General features: G+C 39.4%; 5 protein-coding genes across 5 annotated transcripts; 4 read left to right on the forward strand and 1 right to left on the reverse strand. All coding sequences in view use genetic code 12, as the record gives it.

The window, feature by feature from the left end:
- Positions 1 to 792: 792 nt before the first annotated feature.
- PICST_77171 (staphylococcal nuclease domain-containing protein 1) lies at positions 793 to 3594 on the reverse strand. The gene has a single exon (XM_001383834.1). The coding sequence runs from the start codon at positions 3561 to 3563 to the stop codon at positions 840 to 842; it is 2724 nt and encodes a 907-aa protein (XP_001383871.2). The 5' UTR covers positions 3564 to 3594; the 3' UTR covers positions 793 to 839.
- A 2605-nt stretch (positions 3595 to 6199) lies between these two features.
- Positions 6200 to 6703, forward strand: PICST_30911 (predicted protein; the record flags this gene model as incomplete). Its single annotated transcript, XM_001383486.1, has 1 exon — positions 6200 to 6703. One exon carries the CDS (start codon positions 6200 to 6202, stop codon positions 6701 to 6703), a length of 504 nt encoding a protein of 167 aa, XP_001383523.2.
- Positions 6704 to 7248: 545 nt separating this feature from the next.
- Positions 7249 to 8733, forward strand: PICST_57813 (predicted protein; the record flags this gene model as incomplete). Its single annotated transcript, XM_001383487.1, has 1 exon — positions 7249 to 8733. One exon carries the CDS (start codon positions 7249 to 7251, stop codon positions 8731 to 8733), a length of 1485 nt encoding a protein of 494 aa, XP_001383524.2.
- A 496-nt stretch (positions 8734 to 9229) lies between these two features.
- Positions 9230 to 9670, forward strand: PICST_44259 (predicted protein; the record flags this gene model as incomplete). Its single annotated transcript, XM_001383488.1, has 1 exon — positions 9230 to 9670. One exon carries the CDS (start codon positions 9230 to 9232, stop codon positions 9668 to 9670), a length of 441 nt encoding a protein of 146 aa, XP_001383525.2.
- Positions 9671 to 9952: 282 nt separating this feature from the next.
- On the forward strand, positions 9953 to 12033 carry PICST_67368 (predicted protein). Its single transcript, XM_001383489.1, has one exon. It carries the CDS (start codon positions 9991 to 9993, stop codon positions 11905 to 11907), a length of 1917 nt encoding a protein of 638 aa, XP_001383526.2. The 5' UTR covers positions 9953 to 9990; the 3' UTR covers positions 11908 to 12033.
- The last annotated feature ends 6448 nt before the right edge of the window (positions 12034 to 18481 follow it).

Below are 18481 nucleotides of genomic sequence, written 5' to 3' on the forward strand. Positions count from 1 at the left end.
TAGACAATATGAATAAACGAAGAAAAATAGAAAAAGAAGAATATAAGAAAAGTAGAAACAAAAGAAAAGTGAAAAATCTGATTTACAAGAGAAAAAAATCCTGCGGACGTTGATTATCGCGACTCGTTAATCTACAGCCACTATCGTTTATCGCCAGCAAAATTTTCGTGGAAGGGCACAGAAGGCGGTAGAAAGTGACACAAAGGAATAGGGTGCGAATGGCACAAGAAGTACGGAAATGCTGGTAAAGATTAGCGAGAGATAGTGAAAGGCGCCTGGGTGAATAACGGAAGATAAGGTGGGCTCTGGAAGAATGTAGAATAAGAAATTTGTTCTGGTTGGAAATAGATAGGGAATTTATTTCGGCGCACAAATAAATGTTCTGTTGGTGACAATAATTTGTATGGTCAGAATTCATAAAATGATTCCCATCTTAGACAGAAACACAATTTTAGCTTTATCTTTCTCTTACAGAACACTAGGTGCAAGTCCCATTCAATTTTTCTCTTTCCTTCCTTTTCCGAGCCCATCCAGCCTAATATTCCAGCCTAATATTGCTATTCTTATCACCATATATTTGAGTGCCTCATCAAGCTGTGGCTGCGAAACTGCTACGGCCGTGCGGCTCATATCGCTTACTGTTGCAGGCTAACAAGATTCAGCCAACTAGATCTAAGCTATCCTAATGTTCTACGTCTACCCTGCTCAATTTGACAATATCAGCGACAAATACCCGTTGAATGTACTACTCTACGCTTATCCTACACATTTCACCTCTTCTCTGGAAATAGTCACAGTAAACGATCGAATTTTTATTAACTTTTCGTAATCCTACAATGTTAGAAAGTGTCCTCGTCATCAAAAGACACATCTCCAAACTCCCAGCATCCCGAATGCTGCGACTTGGCCTTGTTCTGAACAGTTACTAACTCGTTGACATAGTCCTTGACAGGTGGCTTAACGTTCTTGGTGTCTACAATGGCCCAACCTTCACTGACCAATTGCTTGTTAATGGTGTAGGTAGAGTCCTTCAACGACTCTTCGGCATCATAGAAAATACCTTCATATTCCACGCTTGGGTTCGAAGATGGCAAAGCACTGATCACCAACTTCTTCTCAAACGTTAAGTCTTCCAACGCATACAAGGCATCAGTTAAGTAATCAGTAGGAGTCTTAGGAGGTAATCTCAAGTTCTGTAACGTAGCCGTGTGAGCGAAAACAGGAAAAGCCTGCAAGTTGAACTGGGCAGGCAACAAACGCAAGGAATTCAAAGGAACCTTGTCCACGTTGCCGAAATCCAAGTGCTTGACTTCGTACTTGTTGGAAGCCTTGTCAAAGTTGACGACCTTGGCTCTGTAGTACTTGCTGTTTTCAGCAAATTTTGCACTGACTAACTCACCCTTCTTAGGAGCCTTGGTTAAGTTGTGAGGCAAATCTACAGATTGAGTGCTAGCGCTGGGGAGCTTGAGATGGAAGTCGTTAAACTTTTTCTTGAAATCGCCAAACTTGGCAACAGTGGCTCCGTCCAAATGGTGGAACGAAACAACACCAGTGTTGTCTACATCTACGATTTCAACATCGAAGAACTTTGGCTTCAACGATTCCAAGTTCAATTCGTTGAGCTTAGCAGCAGTCTGGTCCAACTCAGCCTTAGCCTTTGCTGGATCATAGCCAGCCCAGACACCCTTTTTGGATGATTGAGCAGATTCCTCGGCCTTGATCAATTCACCAGCAAACGAATTGGCATTGATGGCTATTTCGTGGGTCTTGGTCAAACCCTGTTCCAATAAATTGACTTGTACAGGAGACAAACTGTTGTTGGATGCGTACAAGTTACCAATGAAAGAACCGATCTTGTCGGTATCGTAGATATCGAACTCTACGGCTCTCTGCAAGAACTTTTTGTTCAAAAATTTGACACCTTGCTCTCCCAAAGCTTCAGATCTTTCGTTGGTCAAACCACCCAAGATCAACGTCAATTTCAACCCTTCCTTAGGGTTGAATAACTTGACTCTATTGATAGAAGGCACGAATTCGACGTAGTAGCCAGAAATTCTGCCCTTCTGCTTGAACCCATTGAAGAATGTCTTGGCTTTTGCAAAGTTCTCGGAAGCATCAATAACTCTTGTGCCTACGGTTAACACCTTGGTGATGTCACCGCTTGTGAACAAACCCTTTTTAGCCTGCTTCTTCTGTTCTTCTTCGATCTCAATCAATCTGTCCCAGTTCAATGATCTCTCATGGGAAGTAGCCTTGTTATGTCTGATGACAGTAGCCCAACCGTTTTGTACAAGCGTTTCGGACAAGTCGATATTATTGTTGTACTTGAAGCTAACCAAAAATCTAGCGTCAAAACCCAACTCTTTATTCTCGTTTCTGTAACCATCGATGAAGATAGTACCAGTCTTGCCAATAACTTGATGTCTGACAAATTCACGGGCTGTAGAAACAAGAGCCTGTTGTTTTTGGTGGTCTGAAGTGATAGTAGTGTCGTTTGGTCTGGGGCCTCTAATAGAAGCAAGTTGCACTGTCAACTCTTCTTCAGAATGAGGCAAACGGATAACCAAAGTATCCGCATTGACAACCTTGGCAATCTGAACATTCTCAATAGTGGAGCCAGGCTTTAACGACTTGCTGGAAACACCTGAACCAGCAGTGGAACCGCCTGATGGACGAGTAGAATTGGCATACAAACCTTTACCTAAAGCTTTAGCCGTTTGCTCTGCTCTTCTCAAGCCTCCCATTGCAGAAGAGCCAATCATGGTCGATTGCCAGTCTACAATTTCTCCAAGGCCCTGTTCCAACAACTTCTCGTGAATGTTGTTGCCAGAGGAATGGTGAATTAAAGCTATTGGAACCCCTGTCTGAGACTCACCTACAATGGAAACAGTCAATTCGGCCTTGGTTGTCAAGAGCTTGTCTTCCACAAAGGCTTTAGCCTGTTGGGCTACTTTGGTGGTAGCAGCAGGTTGGTTAACGTCATCGGTTCTCGGAGCCTTGATACCAGCCAACAACAACGCAGTGGAAACGTGTTGGTTTTCCTTGACGATGATACGAGCCACAACTCTGTCACCACTGATGACTTTTTCTACAATGGCCTTGATCGGGTACTTCTGTGACTTGTTGATGATGTTTTCAGTAAGAGATACAAGTTCAATATTTTCTGAACTGGTGGTGTTCCACACGCCCAAGTTGTTCAATTTGGCACTGTTCTCGACTTCCTTCAAGTCGTAATAAATGTCCCCGTCGTTTTCCAGGAAGTTATCCTTCAACTTGACCAAACCCTTTTCCAAGAGGTACTGGATCAAAGACTTGAAAATAGGAGCCTGGACGTCACCAAACTCACGACCGGTTTGAGGGTTCTTGTAGTTGACCTTGAACTTTATCTCCTTGCCAATCAACAAGTTTCTCAAGTACTCCTTGGCAGCAAAAGAGTCGTTGGCTCTGACGTAAGAGAGAGTCAAGACTCTTTCTGGAGCTGGAAATTGTGCCGTTTTCGAGGGAACAAGCACCACGGTGTCACCGCTCAACACATTCTTGACTTTGGCTACAAACAAGGACATAGCAATTGTTTATTTAATGTTATTTTTCAGGCTAATATCGTGTGGAAGAAGAAATACACGAATTTTTCACTTTCCAGTTTCCGTCATCAGATCCACATTAACGATTGGGAAAACTGGACAACTGGGGAAAGAGGTCACGTGTGCTAGCGACGTGTTCTGAAAGAAAAATAAGGTTCCCCAACTTGTGAGCAATTAGCCTCACCTATCAAATTCTGAAATAGTAGCGAATAAAAAGCGTCCAAATATGTTTATATGGTTATATGGATTTATATGGAGAGATTCTGATGAGTTGTAAAACATTAGCAATGGTGGAAAAAATTTTGAAATTTTGAGATTTTGAAATTTCGCTAAATATCTAACCAATATATGCTCCAGTAGGCGCTCTACTCTTGATTTTTCACCAACTTACAGCCGTGATTCGTCTTAGGATTTGGAAAATTTCTACATATATATTCCACTTCATTAAATTCAATGACAAATTTGTATTCCTTCCATATATATCTTAGCTGTCAATTTACAATTAATTCTTGGTATTTGTTTACTTCCGAAATTGAAGACCTAAGAAATGGAAATATTCTTGGATTAATTTTGATTTTTCCTATCGTTTATAGAATTAAATTAAATAACGAAACAGCTATTTAAATCCAATAAAACGCTGTAAATAGCTTTAAGTAAGTTTAATCCTTGCAAACCATAGCAATAGCATGGATAATACCAAAAAGACCCAAAAAAAGCGTGCAAAATATAACGTTGATACAGACCTCGTTTCCGCAGCCGTACTTTAAAAATACTGCAAGTGGTGGAATAAAGATAGCTACTATTATCAATACTCCTTTACTAACCGGCTCATTTGGTTTTGAAAATTGTTGGTTCGGATTCTGGTTGTATTCATAGTGTTGGCGTTTAAATTGCTCTTGATTGTAGTTACCTTGATTCCAGCTGTCCGTGTTTTGATTGTAATCGTTATTATAGTGATTGTATTGATTATGACTATTTGCTCCTTGATGTTTTTCATTTGGAAGTTCAATACATTCCTGAATGGCTGTCTCCTTGGGTAACTCACTATAGTAGTGACTTTGGCTTTTACTGTCATTCATTATGGATAGACACACTCCAATGAAACGACTGAAATGAAACTAGTTTTACAAGTATTTATATAAGTGCTTCTTGAGGAATTATTCTATCAACAAATAGTAAGGAAATACAGCAATCCTTAGAGAATGTCATTTACATATAGTTTTAAGCCTCCTTAAAAACCTCCTTAGTTACTAAACCTATTGATGATGCTGTGTCTGTTGAGGAATTGAAAGTAAATGTAGATTTGAGACGACAAAATAAATTGGTAGTTACCAATTATACAATACCAAACCCGTATTAACGGTAATTTGTTAACCATGCAATGGGGTGGAAAATAGAGACAATATTCGACAAATTATTAGAATGTGCAATAGAAGATGATTCCCCCGCAAGGCAAAGGAGGCTAATCTTAATCCAATTTTCTGCATACTTGGTTTCCTTTGCCCTAAAGTAATTCATTGACTGCTACCCAGTTTCATATATAATCCAAGAGTAACATTCCGTAGCCTTCTCTAAAATCTCTGATATACAGCAAGATCTCGTATTTTCTTCCGCATCCATTTAAACGACATTGTTGCCATTCAACTAAGAACTGTACGATTCTAATCGGATAGAAATTATTTCCAATGGAGATCTCCCGTCTTCTTCAATAACTTATGACTAGATCTCTAAGTTCCGATTCGTCTCTAATGAGATCATCTCTGGTTTGGGGTCTTCCCGGTACAATAAATCCTATGCAGAACTTGATAAAGAGGAGTTGCAATTTATATCTGATAGTTCCGAGTGACGCTATTGCCATTCCATTGAATATACAAACATTACTTGCTATCCTTTCTGCATCTAGTAAGAACACGATTTTCACATGTTCTAAGCAATTTCTTGCTGAGCAGCAAACCTACGTCTCATATTGTTGATTGGTTGTACGAGTGTACCCTGTAGAAAGATCTGAAAATGAATTGAGTGAGAAACCAAGGAATTGACATCTGAGTTTTTTTTTTTTTTTGGCAGCACTTAGACGGAGAAGCTGAACAGTTACAAAGCAAGAAATTCGATCTACTATGCTGGTGGCTAGATGTCTAAAGCCAGCAGACTGCTATCGGAAACTGAAAATTCAAATAATTCAGAAACGGTAGCATTTTCGCAACTGCAGCCCAACTTTCTTCAGAACCATACAGGATCTGAACGTGACTGAATCCGTTAATATCGGTGATCAGAAAGTGTGACAAAGCAGGAGATATTGGTCTCGAGACTTGGCTTGTTGACAAATAAGTAAAACTCGAGCTCTTGAATCCATTCAAAAGTGAAAGTAAACTCCATATTGACCCGGAAAGTTTTTCAAGTTGTTCCATAACTTCATTATCTTCGTGCACTTAGTTCCCGTCTTTCTGTACTGAAGGAACTATATAATTCACTTCACACATTCCTAAACTAGCTTCTGCTAATTAGATTTCTTTCAGAACACCATATTTGGATCGAACTTCCATTATTTCAATATACCTTAATAATCACTTTTCAGTTTGTCTAGTTATTGCATTTGTCCGTTTTCATAATCACCTACAATGGCTCCTCGCTCTACAGCTCAAAAGAGACTTTTAAAAGAATACCAACAGCTTGCCAGAGACGCTCCTCCAGGTATAGTGGCTGGTCCGGTTTCGGAGGATGATCTCTTCAAGTGGGAATGTTTGCTTGAAGGCCCCCCGGACACTCCTTATGAGAACGGGGTGTTTCCAGCTACTCTCAGCTTTCCCAAGGATTACCCTTTGAGTCCACCTTCTCTCAAATTCGATCCTCCATTGTTACATCCCAACATTTATGCCGACGGTACAGTGTGTATCTCGATTTTGCATCCGTCTGGTGAAGATCCCAACCAGTACGAACGTCCTGAAGAAAGATGGTCGCCCGTTCAGAGCATTGAAAAGATTTTGTTGAGTGTGATGTCTATGTTGGCCGAGCCAAACCCGGAAAGTGGGGCCAATATCGATGCCTGTAAGTTATGGAGAGACAACAGGGCTGAGTACAATAGCCAGATCAAGAAACATGTCAGAGAACTGTTGGGATTGTAGGTATGGTAATGAACATCAAAGTACCTTGTCCCCGAAAAGCAATTAATTGACCCAGAAGTGATACTAGAGTAATGATAGACGAACAATATTGACAGAATCACTAGAAGTGATGTAATTAAGAGCTTGTAAAGAAGAAAGAAGACTTCGTCTACGTATGTTCGATATATGTACTATGTGCAATATATAGTAATGTGAAGAATTCATTATGTAAATACAAAGAAGCGTTTCGTAGTACCACTATAGTATTCAAAACTATGGATACTAGAATGGTTGAAGAAGCAGTAGTCACATCGTCAACCGTATGACAATTGAAGAACAAAAATGGTATGTCGTGGTGGTTATAGCATACAGACTTAAGAGAATAACCAAGAGTGTACTAGAATAATTTCCTAAAATACAAAGGCATATATATAAGTCATTAATGGGGTATAGCATGGGGCCGTTTGAAATAAAAATTAAGCCTAGAAGACATACGAGGATAATGCGAATCTTTTTCTTTTCACTTTTCCAATTGTTTTCTCTTCGAAGATCGTACACTTGCTGTGATGTACAATCCTAACGAGAGAGTGGTTCAGGTTGCTGTGATCGGCGCTGGAGTTGCTGGGTTGAAAGCTGCTTCGACGTTAGTTAACAAGCTAGGAGATGCTCAGGTAGTAGTTCTTGAAGCTCAGGATCGTCTAGGAGGTCGTATTTTGACAGATACGACACTGTCAAAACTTGGCTTAAACTACGACCTCGGGGCTGCTTGGTTTCATGATTCGTTGACTAATCCCGTGTTAAAGGAAGCTCTTGAAGAAGAAGACAAGTCTGTATTTGATTTCGAAAAGGATGCATATTTTGATGACAAAGATACTCAATTTTTCAGCTCGGACCACGACGGACCCATTGATGTCGCCAGCTTGAAAATCAACCGAGTCAGCGAAGACTTGGAGAAGTTCATTGAATTGTACTTTGTTGAATCTCTAGAAGTGCCTGATTCGTCGTTGGAAGAAGTCAACTCAAAGTTCTTCGAAAAGTACGGCAAATTTTTGACAGATGAGCAAAGGCACTATTGTCGCAATATTATCAGACATTACGAATTATGGTATGGTATCACCTGGGATTTGATTAGTGGTAAGCACGCCATCATGGATCATAACGGAAGAAACTTGTTGAACAAGAACGGCTATAAATTCCTTATCGAGAAATTGACAAGTAATATTCCGCTGCAGTCGGTTTATACTGAACAACAGGTTGTAAGCATCGATAGAAAGAATAAGGTTCACGACAAGAAGGTTCTCATTCAAACAAAGCAAGGATTGCGTATCTATTGTGACTATATAGTAGTAACTGTTCCACAGAGTGTTCTACAGCTTAAATCTGCATCTGAATACGGCATTACCTGGAATCCACCATTGCCATCCAATATCACTTCTGCCTTGGAGAGTATTCATTTTGGGGCTCTAGGTAAGGTGATATTCGAATTTGATGAGGTATGGTGGGATCCAGAAGAAGATAGATTTGATATTTTGGCCGACATTACACCTGGGTTCGTCGCCTCACAGGAAATTAAACTGCCTCCAGTTCCGTTTTCATATCCAGCCTTCGTTGTTAATTTTGCTTCCGTTCACAAGGAGAAAAACCTCCCTGGTGGATCATTGGTAGTTCTTACCCAGTCTCCATTGACACAATATCTAGAATCTTCTCCAGCTCTGGAAGCATGGAAATTCTACAAACCCATGCTTGCAAAACTTGCCCTTCCAGGAAAGAATATCACGGAACCCATCAATATCATCAAGACTAACTGGACAAACAATCCATATATAAGAGGATCTTATGCTGCACTTCATACTGATGATGACCCTTCGGAGTTGATTATACAGCTTTCAGGAGAATTTGACGGCTGTGGTTTGATTGATAAGAATATCCGATTTGCAGGTGAACATACTATTCTGGATGGTGCTGGTTGTGTTCATGGCGCATATATGAGCGGTCTTCGTGAAGCAGACTGGATCATTAATGACTTGAGCGACTCAATCAGCAATATCTAGTCAATCAGTCTAAGTATTAGAAATAGCTGGTAATTATATCTCGGAAAGCAGAGAGCCAGATTCTCAAGGTTAGAAAATCCGACTGTGACTGCTGTTCATTCTGGTAACTTCGAAATCGCCTGCCGCAGTCTACTGAGAGCATCGATTTCACCACTTATCACATCTTCCCACGCGAATAGAAATGTATAGCAGATATGTCTTTCAACACAATCAGAACGTACAATTATATCCTCAACTATGTTTTTTTATTTCTAGAAAGTGTTTCCCATACTTAATTCTTCTTCGCTTTCCAACTCTTCCAGCACTCTCTAGCATCTTCTAGAAGGCGGCTGCGAAAAGAAGCGCTTGGAATCTCATTATTATTTTCCTGCATCAAATTTTTTGTTCATCTCAAATTTGATATAAATTTTGAAGATTGGCTTAACTAACCAACTTTTTCACAAAGTAGCTGTGACTACCACGAAAAGGTCGTTTCTAAATCTACAAGTATTCAAAAATGTCGTCCCAATTCGATGCTGACAACGCCGACAATTTAGAGGAAATTGAAAAGCAATTCGCCGTCAAAGCTGTCAACCAGGCTGAAACATACTGGGGTCTTCTTGAAAAAATCCCAGGCTCCACCTTAAAGTTGACTAAACACGATGACGATATCTTCGAGTCACTTTTGCAAGACTTCCCAGAATTCAAGGAACCTGCCAAAGTGGCGGAAATCAGGGAACTGGAAATGAAATCGCCAGAAGGTAAGAAAAGATGGAGAGACTTCTGTGAAAAGTTCAACGAAATTGAAGACTACAACTTTGGTACTTTGTTGAGAACCAAGTCAAATGAGTTTTACACACAAGAAGGAACCATTTTTGCTGTGAGAATCCAGTTTTATGCTATTGAAATCGCTAGAAACAGATATGGTTTGAATGACTGGGCTGTTCTCAAGAAGTAAGGTGAGCAGGTTTGTACTATAGAATATAAAGAAGGAATTTAAATAATGTCATGTAGTGTGTTCTTGTGATGTCACGGCCCTCAAGTTGTGAACTCCAACATATCATTCCTAGATTAATGAATCTTTGTAAGAATTAACTATCTTAACCTGGTAGATATATCTGATTCATTTGCGTCACATGACTTTTCACGTGCCGCCCCATAAATCACACGAAACATTTAAACGATTTGTTGATCTTCAAGTTAATAGAAACGGGCTTCTTTCACTTCCTTACGTGTTTCTCCGTGTTTGATGCTCTTGTAATTCCGATATTGTCCATAATGAGCAACGGCAGATCCGGTCCTGTTCCCAAGGGCAGCAGCCAGAACGGGTCACAATGGCTGACTTCACAGAATTCAAATCAACAAACACAACACCAACAGAGCCAGCAAACTCAAAACCAACAGCAACAAGTACAGATTAATACCAATGCCTACACATTACCAGGAGTGATCAACTACCTCACTTCAGAGTTCACGAATCTCGAGAGATACAAAATAATGACAAACTTGGAGAAACTGGAGATGAAGTACAAGATAGTTCAACTTCAGGGCGAATTGAATTCGCTTCGCTTCGTCAATGGAAAACAGAAGACTGTGATTGACCAGCTCAAAAAAGAAAACAGTGATTTAAAAAAGAAATTGGATGAAAAATTGGCAGTTTCTGCTAGGAAAGGTTCTGAGGAAATTGAGGAAAATAAGGAATCAGACTCAAAATCAGTTCTGAAAGGTTCAGAGTCAAAATCGTCTAGTCTGAATGCAACATTGATTTCTGAATACGATGAATACGCAGAGATACCTGAAATCGACTTGCTGATAATCAAGAAGTCTCGTCAACAACTTACGAAGTCTATGAAAGAAATAGTCCAGCTTCTCAAGACTCCATCAGTGAAAAGCGTCAACTACCTTGATTTACCTGATCCTCACGGAAGCAATGTTAACGAATTTGATGTGTTATTTGAACATCAGGACCACGACCATGATCTTCTTGATGGAGACAACTCTTTCGTAAAGTCTCGTGATAGAAAAAATTATAAAGATAACTCTGTTGTAGCACTGTTTTTTGGCGATAGAGCAGTTAAAGAACTGATCAAGATTCATGACGATGACGGAGAAGACGACGATGACGAAAAAGGCGAAGGAATAGATGCGTTTTCCCAATTAGAAAAGAGAGCATCGCAATTGCAGAAACGAATTGAAGATGAGAACCAAAGTAACCAGGCTGAATCGGCTTTTTCAGTTCGATTCCTCGAGCCTTCAGACCTCTTGTCGGCGCCTAAAGAAACCATAATGCCATCATCGCTTACTGATGAAAGTGATACTGAGACTGTAGTGATCGACGAGAGCAGAGAAGATGACGACTACGAAGAATTGGCAGAGCCAAACGTTTCACCAGTAAAGCCGGTTAAACACACGAATATCAGTCTATCGGAATCTGGTGAGTCCGATTTGACTCCTCCGGCAGAAGGTGGCTATAAAAGTTTTAGCTACGGCATCTATAGTACGAAGATTAGAAAGCCAGAAAGCAATTCTAGTCCAGAGTACGAAGTGACGATCACTGATTCCGACGAACAGCAAATATTCGATAAGAAAATACAGTTGTCAATATCTTTCGATAAGATATCGCTGTTATACCCCATAGTGATGAACGGTGTAGTCACTTCGTTTTTGCTAGTAGAAGCCGATGGCAGTATACAGGCTATAACCCTTGATAGTGATGAACCAGAAAAACTCCTCTACAATTTGAGAAGTTCAATTCACGATGTACAAAGTGATGCCCTTATTGAGTTCACTCCCAAGACTACCGAAACCAGCAAAAGCTATGGACTAGCTGTGAGTGGAGTTAGTCAAACAGGTCAGTTTGTGCTGAGAGTGTTCCAGATCACTTACGATACCAGTGTCGGTTTTGTTAGCAAGGAAATTGGGAACTATAACCGATCATTCTTGACCAAGAGCAAGGCTAATGAAGATGTAGAATTCGTAGGTTGGATTGCATCCGAAACAGAACTCGCGTCGTCGAAGCTACCTGTTTCTCCCAGAAGTAGAGTTAGGCACAGCGACAAGAAGGGCTTATTCTGCGACGACGTATCGTTATCCCCCTACAAGCTCTTGTACAAAGTGGGCAGCAAATGGCTAGAGTTGAATATTGTTCTGAAGCAGACTATATTTGTTAAGCAGCCACCCAACATAGGTAATTAAGATATTCGTGACTAACGAGCCTTTTGAGAGGATTATATATACTGCTTGTTGCTGATTCATGAAGACATGAAATTTATTCCCATAGTATCTCCACATATACATAGTGCATTCAATATACAAATAGGAATATGTGATATTATTTGATATTGTAGAAGAGAGTACGTATTTGCGAACTCTAAGTTAAACAGAGTGCGCCGTATCCGAACTCCGAAAATGAACCTAGTAGCTCAGACCTTGAATAGAGAAAGCTACAATCTCATTTTCGTTTATTGATTGGTCTCTTCTACGGCTCTCTATAGCAAAGATATTAGCCACCAATTACGAATTTTGTCAGAAAATACCTGCTTTGTGCAACTCAATAGGGACAAAAATATTATTTTTCGGACTTTCAGAGAAGAAGCACCCCGATATCATAAGGAGTATCTAATAAACTGAGCCATAGTGCTACCCCTGATGTTCAGAATGTAGAGGACCCTTTTTGATTGAAGCAGCCGGGTTGAGGCTAGATTGCTAGAATGTTGACCAAAGAAGATTCCACTGATTGTTCTGCAAAGTTTGAAATATTTATGTCAAAAGTGGAACAGTTTAGTTAAATCTGAGAATGTGTAGTTGCCACTTACTATCTGGCTAATTGCTTTGTCTATACTCGGCTATCGCTTCTGCAATATCTAATGAAGTCTCGTATTTTTGTTCCATTTGAAAGATATCAGGGAATTCTGGGTTGGAACATTTGGAAAGTTGTTTGACCATGAAACAACTTCTGTAAAAGATTGCAGATACGCAATGGAACGTATTGGAAGTGTTTTAATTATCCCCTTGAGCAATTTCACTCTTCGTCGTGAAAAATACTGGCAGTTGGCAAATACGAAAGGAGTTATTCATGCAGTAGCAGACTAATGCACTTGGCCGTTTTCGCTACCTTTGTTCGTTTATCGTGCAGCCGAAACTGCGATTACGAGTTGAGGATGACATTAATCAACTAGACTTCAAGCTGAAATAATTTGAAATTGTTCCAATAAATTCCTTCTTAAGTTGGGAATTCGATTTGAGCCCCTGTTCTCAAATCACAGTAAATTTTTTTAATGGTAGCATATATCTACATTTATTTTTTAATATGATGGCTTTTTGTGAAAAGTCTGAAGTTACACAATCAAATGCAAAATAAAACTTTTTGGGTTGGTAGCAAACAATATGGATGTAATTATTACTGGTAAAAAAATAAGATATGCTAAGAAAGTCTGGTTTATCTGAGTCCGCATATAATATACTTGTACAATGGGACACGATGTGTGCAACGAATCTTTTATCTAATTTAATTACTTTCAAATTAATTCTTGTGATATCGTCAAGCGACCCTTAGCTATTTAGAAGCCGTGCAAAAGAAAATAGTAAGATGAAAGGTTGGTCTTCTATATCTGTCATAATAGAAAAATTTTAGCATATATATTCTCTTGATCAATCTCAGATTCAAAAAACCAGGTTAATATTTTGTCTTTGCTTATTTTGAGATGAACTTGCTGCTTCAAAGATTTAACTGTGCTTGTAAACGTTTCATCCAAGATAGGATTCTACTTATTAAAGAAACAACAAAAATCTTTCTCGAGCAAGCTCCAATAATATTTCCAAAAAAATACTTATTATTCTGCTGTTGTGACTATACTACTGATTATTTTAAGTTGACTCTTTTTGCTCTCTCTATAGCAGTAGCATTTTATTATTGTTAGAATAAAACTTTTATGTATTCAAAATCTATAATAAACTTATTTGTAAACGTTAAGCCAAAAGAAGAAAAGCGATTGCCAACAAAGGCCAAGAATGTGTCATTTTGTAAGAACTGTTTTCTGCAGCAGAAATAGATTCTGTTGCAAAATTTCCACTCATTGAACTGATGCTTTCAGTCTTGACCGTTGTTGTGAAGGTAGCTATTTTGGAAGCTAATAATTGGTTAACAGGGTCAGCGCTAACAGTGGTGACTCCAGCAGAATAAATCCTGGAAGCACCAGAGGAAGTTCCTGGGAAAGAAGAAACCCCCTCTAAGGAAGTAGAGCAGCTTGCTGAAGAAGTTTTGGTGGAAATTGCTGTATCAGCAATAGATGTAGCATCTGCTTCTAAAGAAGAAGAAGTAATTTGATAAGTAACAGTCTCTGCAGCAGCGATGAAAGCTCCTGGTGTGTGTGGAACTCCAGAAGTAGAATCCAAAGTGTTAATATCACCTAAAGTGGTAGTTACGGTGGGTAGGTTATCTCCAGCAATAGATTGGCTTTCGGGAGAATTGGAAGTAGAAGTATCGAAATTGACGCTAGCCTCATCAGACGAGGTGGGGGTTCCTAAACCAACATCAGTGTGAGCTTCATTGCCATAACCAGCAATGGAACTACTGACTGTGTTGGAGGCAGCAGACTGTAAAGATGTGAATGTTGCTGTAGCAATTGTAGTGCCAGAAACTCCTATAGAAACATGTGTGGTTTCGAAAAGTGACACCCCATCGTTGCTTGGAGCTGGATAGTTAGAAAGAGCTTGAGACACAGCAACAGAATGAGCTGCAGTAGATGAAATATCATTATCTGGAACTGGAGCATCAGAGCTGCCACTGGATCCATTAACTGTTTTCTCAGAGTTGGTGTGTACATTAGTGATTGTAACAGTACTCTGATCAATGACGGAATAATGTGAGGAATTAATGGTTGTTTCTGCAGAAGTAGCAGCTTGATCTGTAGGAGTCGAACCGTCCGAAGAGGTACCTGGATTCTCAATTGAGAAAGAATCTAAGGTAGAACTGCTAGTAGTACCTGTACTTGAAATAGAGTTTGCATCAAAAGCGAAAGAATCAGACGGAGCAAAAGAAGCTGGGCTATCTGATGAAAGTGGAGAGTTTCCAGTAGCAACAGACTGAATAAAAGTAGACTCAATGATGAGTGTAGAAGAACCAGCCAGGGAAGAATAATCAGGAGAGAGTGAAGATTTAATATTCGAAGCAGAAGTTGCATGATGAGAATCTTCTTCGGAAGAAACTGAAACCGAATAGATAGAAGAAGTACTATTAGAAGAAGAAAATGAAGTAGAAGTTTTTTCAGAAACAGAGCTAGATTCTCCTCCACCGGGTGGTACTGAGACCAAAGTAATTGGTAAACAGGAACCTTCGTCTAAAACGGTAATACGAAGAGCTTCTTCGCCTTGGATAATTGGGCAGCCATAGAATTCATGAATGTCGTCATAACTCAAGTAGTTATCTTCATCAACATACCAACCGTCAGTTTCAGCAGAATCAAGATAAAGACCTCTTTCTACATCAGGAGTTTGAACATATTCCCCGTTTGATCCACTAAGCACCCGAGTCTCTTCGTTCAAGTAGAACTGAATGTCAGTACCTCCTAACTTGACTCCCAAAATATAAAGTCCTTCTCTCTTGTTGAGGTTGGCTCTGCCGGAATCCATGTACAATGCTTCAATAAAGGATCGTGTGCCATTGACATTAGCTTGAATTGTAAGTCTGGTTCCTTGTGTAGGTGAAGGAAGTAACGATGAAGTTGTAAGTGCAGAGCTCGATATTTCAGGGGAGGAAATAGTTTTCTTAGATGTAACAGTTGCTGATGGGCTTTCATAAATCAGAGATATGGAAACGAATGCTTCAGTGGAAGAAGAAGACACATCGCCAATAGTAGAAACAGATATGGAAGAAAGGAAAACAGGTTCACTGGATGTTTCTGTTTCAGAAGCTGCTTCAGTGCCAGAAATAATACCGTCAGAGGAAATATCTGAAAAAGAAGAAACAACTCTGGAATATGTAACTTCAGCAACTGAAGTTACCGCATCAGGTGGAACTGTGGAAATGGCATTCAAGGATGTCAAAGATGTGGATGAAACAACTGATGATGCAAATTGAGACGACGAAGAAGTAAAAGCAGCTTTAGAAGAATCTTTATTAGACTCAACTGAAGTATCTGAGGTGTGAGTAGCTCCAGAAGAAGCAATATCCAAATCCGAAGAAACGAAAGAAGAAACAGTAAGTAAAGAAAAGGAACTCTCAAACGAAGAAGTGATTTCTGATGAAGTTGCAGCGTTCACTGAAGATTCAGTTGTAGTAGAAATGACATCCGAAGAAGAGCGAGAAAAGGCACCTTCAGTGCTTGCAGCAGCTTTAGAAAGGGACACTTCACTCAAGAAAATAGATGATGAAGCAACAATTTCTCCTGATGATACGACAATATTAGAAGATTTTGAAATTTCAGAAGAAGTACTATGTGACGAAATTGTGGGCAGTTCAACAGATTTTGAGAAAGAACCAGCTTTTGATGAAGGTAAGGAAGAGATTGCTTCAGAGTCAGAACCTCGACTATAAGAAGCAACAACCGAGGTAATATCAAATGATGAAGCAGTGTCAAGTGAAGATACCGGTCCTGGTGAAGAAAACAGTTCTGATGAATCAGTAACAATTAAAGTAACTGAAAAAGAAGAAACAGCAGATGAAGATTCAACAGCAGATGATGAAGCAGCTGATGAAGAAGCAACTGATGAAGAAGCAACTGATGAAGAAGCAAATGATGATGAAGCAACTGATGAATCAACCGCAGATGAAGAAGCAACTGATGAAGAATCAACTGATGAAGAATTAACAGCAGATGATGAAGCAGCTGATGAAGAATTAACAGCAGATGATGAAGCAGCTGATGAAGAAGCAACTGATGAAGAATCAACTGATGAAGAATCAACTGATGAAGAATAAACTGATAAAGAGGCAACTGATGAAGAAGCAACTGAAGAATTAACAGCAGATGATGAAACAACTGATGAAGAATTAACAGCAGATGATGAAGCAACAGACGAAGCAACAGCAGATGAAGAAGCAAATGATGAAGAAGCAAATGATGAAGAAGCAACTGATGAAGAATTAACAGCAGATGATGAAGCAACAGACGAAGCAAATGATGAAGAAGCAAATGATGAAGAATCAACTGATGAAGAATTAACAGCAGATGATGAAACAGCAGATGATGAAGCAACTGATGAAACAACAGCAGATGATGAAGCAACAGACGAAGCAACAGCAGATGAAGAAGCAAATGATGAAGAATTAACAGCAGATGATGAAGCAACAGCAGATGAAGAAGCAACTGATGAAGAATCAACTGATGATGAAGCAACTGATGAAGAATCAACTGATGAAGAATAAACTGATAAAGAGGCAACTGATGAAGAAGCAACTGAAGAATTAACAGCAGATGATGAAACAGCAGATGATGAAGCAACTGATGAAACAACAGCAGATGATGAAGCAACAGACGAAGCAACAGCAGATGAAGAAGCAAATGATGAAGAATTAACAGCAGATGATGAAGCAACAGCAGATGAAGAAGCAACTGATGAAGAATCAACTGATGATGAAGCAACTGATGAAGAATCAACTGATGAAGAATCAACTGATGAAGAATCAACTGATGAAGAATAAACTGATAAAGAGGCAACTGATGAAGAAGCAACTGAAGAATTAACAGCAGATGATGAAACAGCAGATGATGAAGCAACTGATGAAACAACAGCAGATGATGAAGCAACAGACGAAGCAACAGCAGATGAAGAAGCAAATGATGAAGAAGCAACTGATGAAGAATTAACAGCAGATGAAGAATCAACTGATGATGAAGCAACTGATGAAGAATCAACTGATGATGAAGCAACTGATGAAGAATCAACTGATGATGAAGCAACTGATGAAGAATCAACTGATGATGAAGCAACTGATGAAGAATCAACTGATGATGAAGCAACTGATGAAGAATCAACTGATGATGAAGCAACTGATGAAGAATCAACTGATGATGAAGCAACTGATGAAGAATCAGCAGATGATGAAGCAACAGAAGAAGCAACAGCAGATGAATCAGTAACAATTAAAGTAACTGAAACAGAAGAAACTGCTGACCAAGAAAAGACAACCGATGCAGATGTGAAATCTGCAGAAAACGAAACATCTGAAGAGGGATCACCAGAAGGAACATTAGAAGCGGATATCAAAGAAGTTTCAAGAAATGAAACAGTATCTTCAGAAGAACTAACCGAAGCAAAAGAAGTGAATTCAGAAGACGAAACTACTCCTGGAAATGTATTTGAGGATATAATAGGATCACTTTTAGAAGAAGTGTCTCCTGCTGAAGAAATGACCACTGATGAAATTGTCGAACTATTTCTAAAGGAAACCGAGTTGGATTCAACTTTAGAAGTATAACCATCAGTGATTGAAGTTGTAATTGGTGAAAGCGAATAGGAAGATGAGGTTGCTGATGAAGCTTCAGAAGGTTGAGCTTCGGTTGATGAAACTTTTTCAGAAGAAACAACAGGTGAAATGACAGCAGATGAAGAATCAACAGCAGAAGAAGAAGATGCAACATCAGATGAAACTTCAAATGAAGAAGGTGCGTCAGACTGAGTCTCAGAAGTGACTATGATCACTTCAGAAGAGGATGTCACTTCAAATGAAGCGCTAGAAACAGAAGTTGGAAGTGATCCAAAATCTGAAGAAGTTGCGGTAGAAGAAATTATAAGAGAGCCAAGCTCGGAAGACTTCCCTTCGGAAATA

Source organism: Scheffersomyces stipitis, chromosome 3, assembly GCF_000209165.1.
Source record: "Scheffersomyces stipitis CBS 6054 chromosome 3, complete sequence".
Classification (NCBI taxonomy): domain Eukaryota; kingdom Fungi; phylum Ascomycota; class Pichiomycetes; order Serinales; family Debaryomycetaceae; genus Scheffersomyces; species Scheffersomyces stipitis.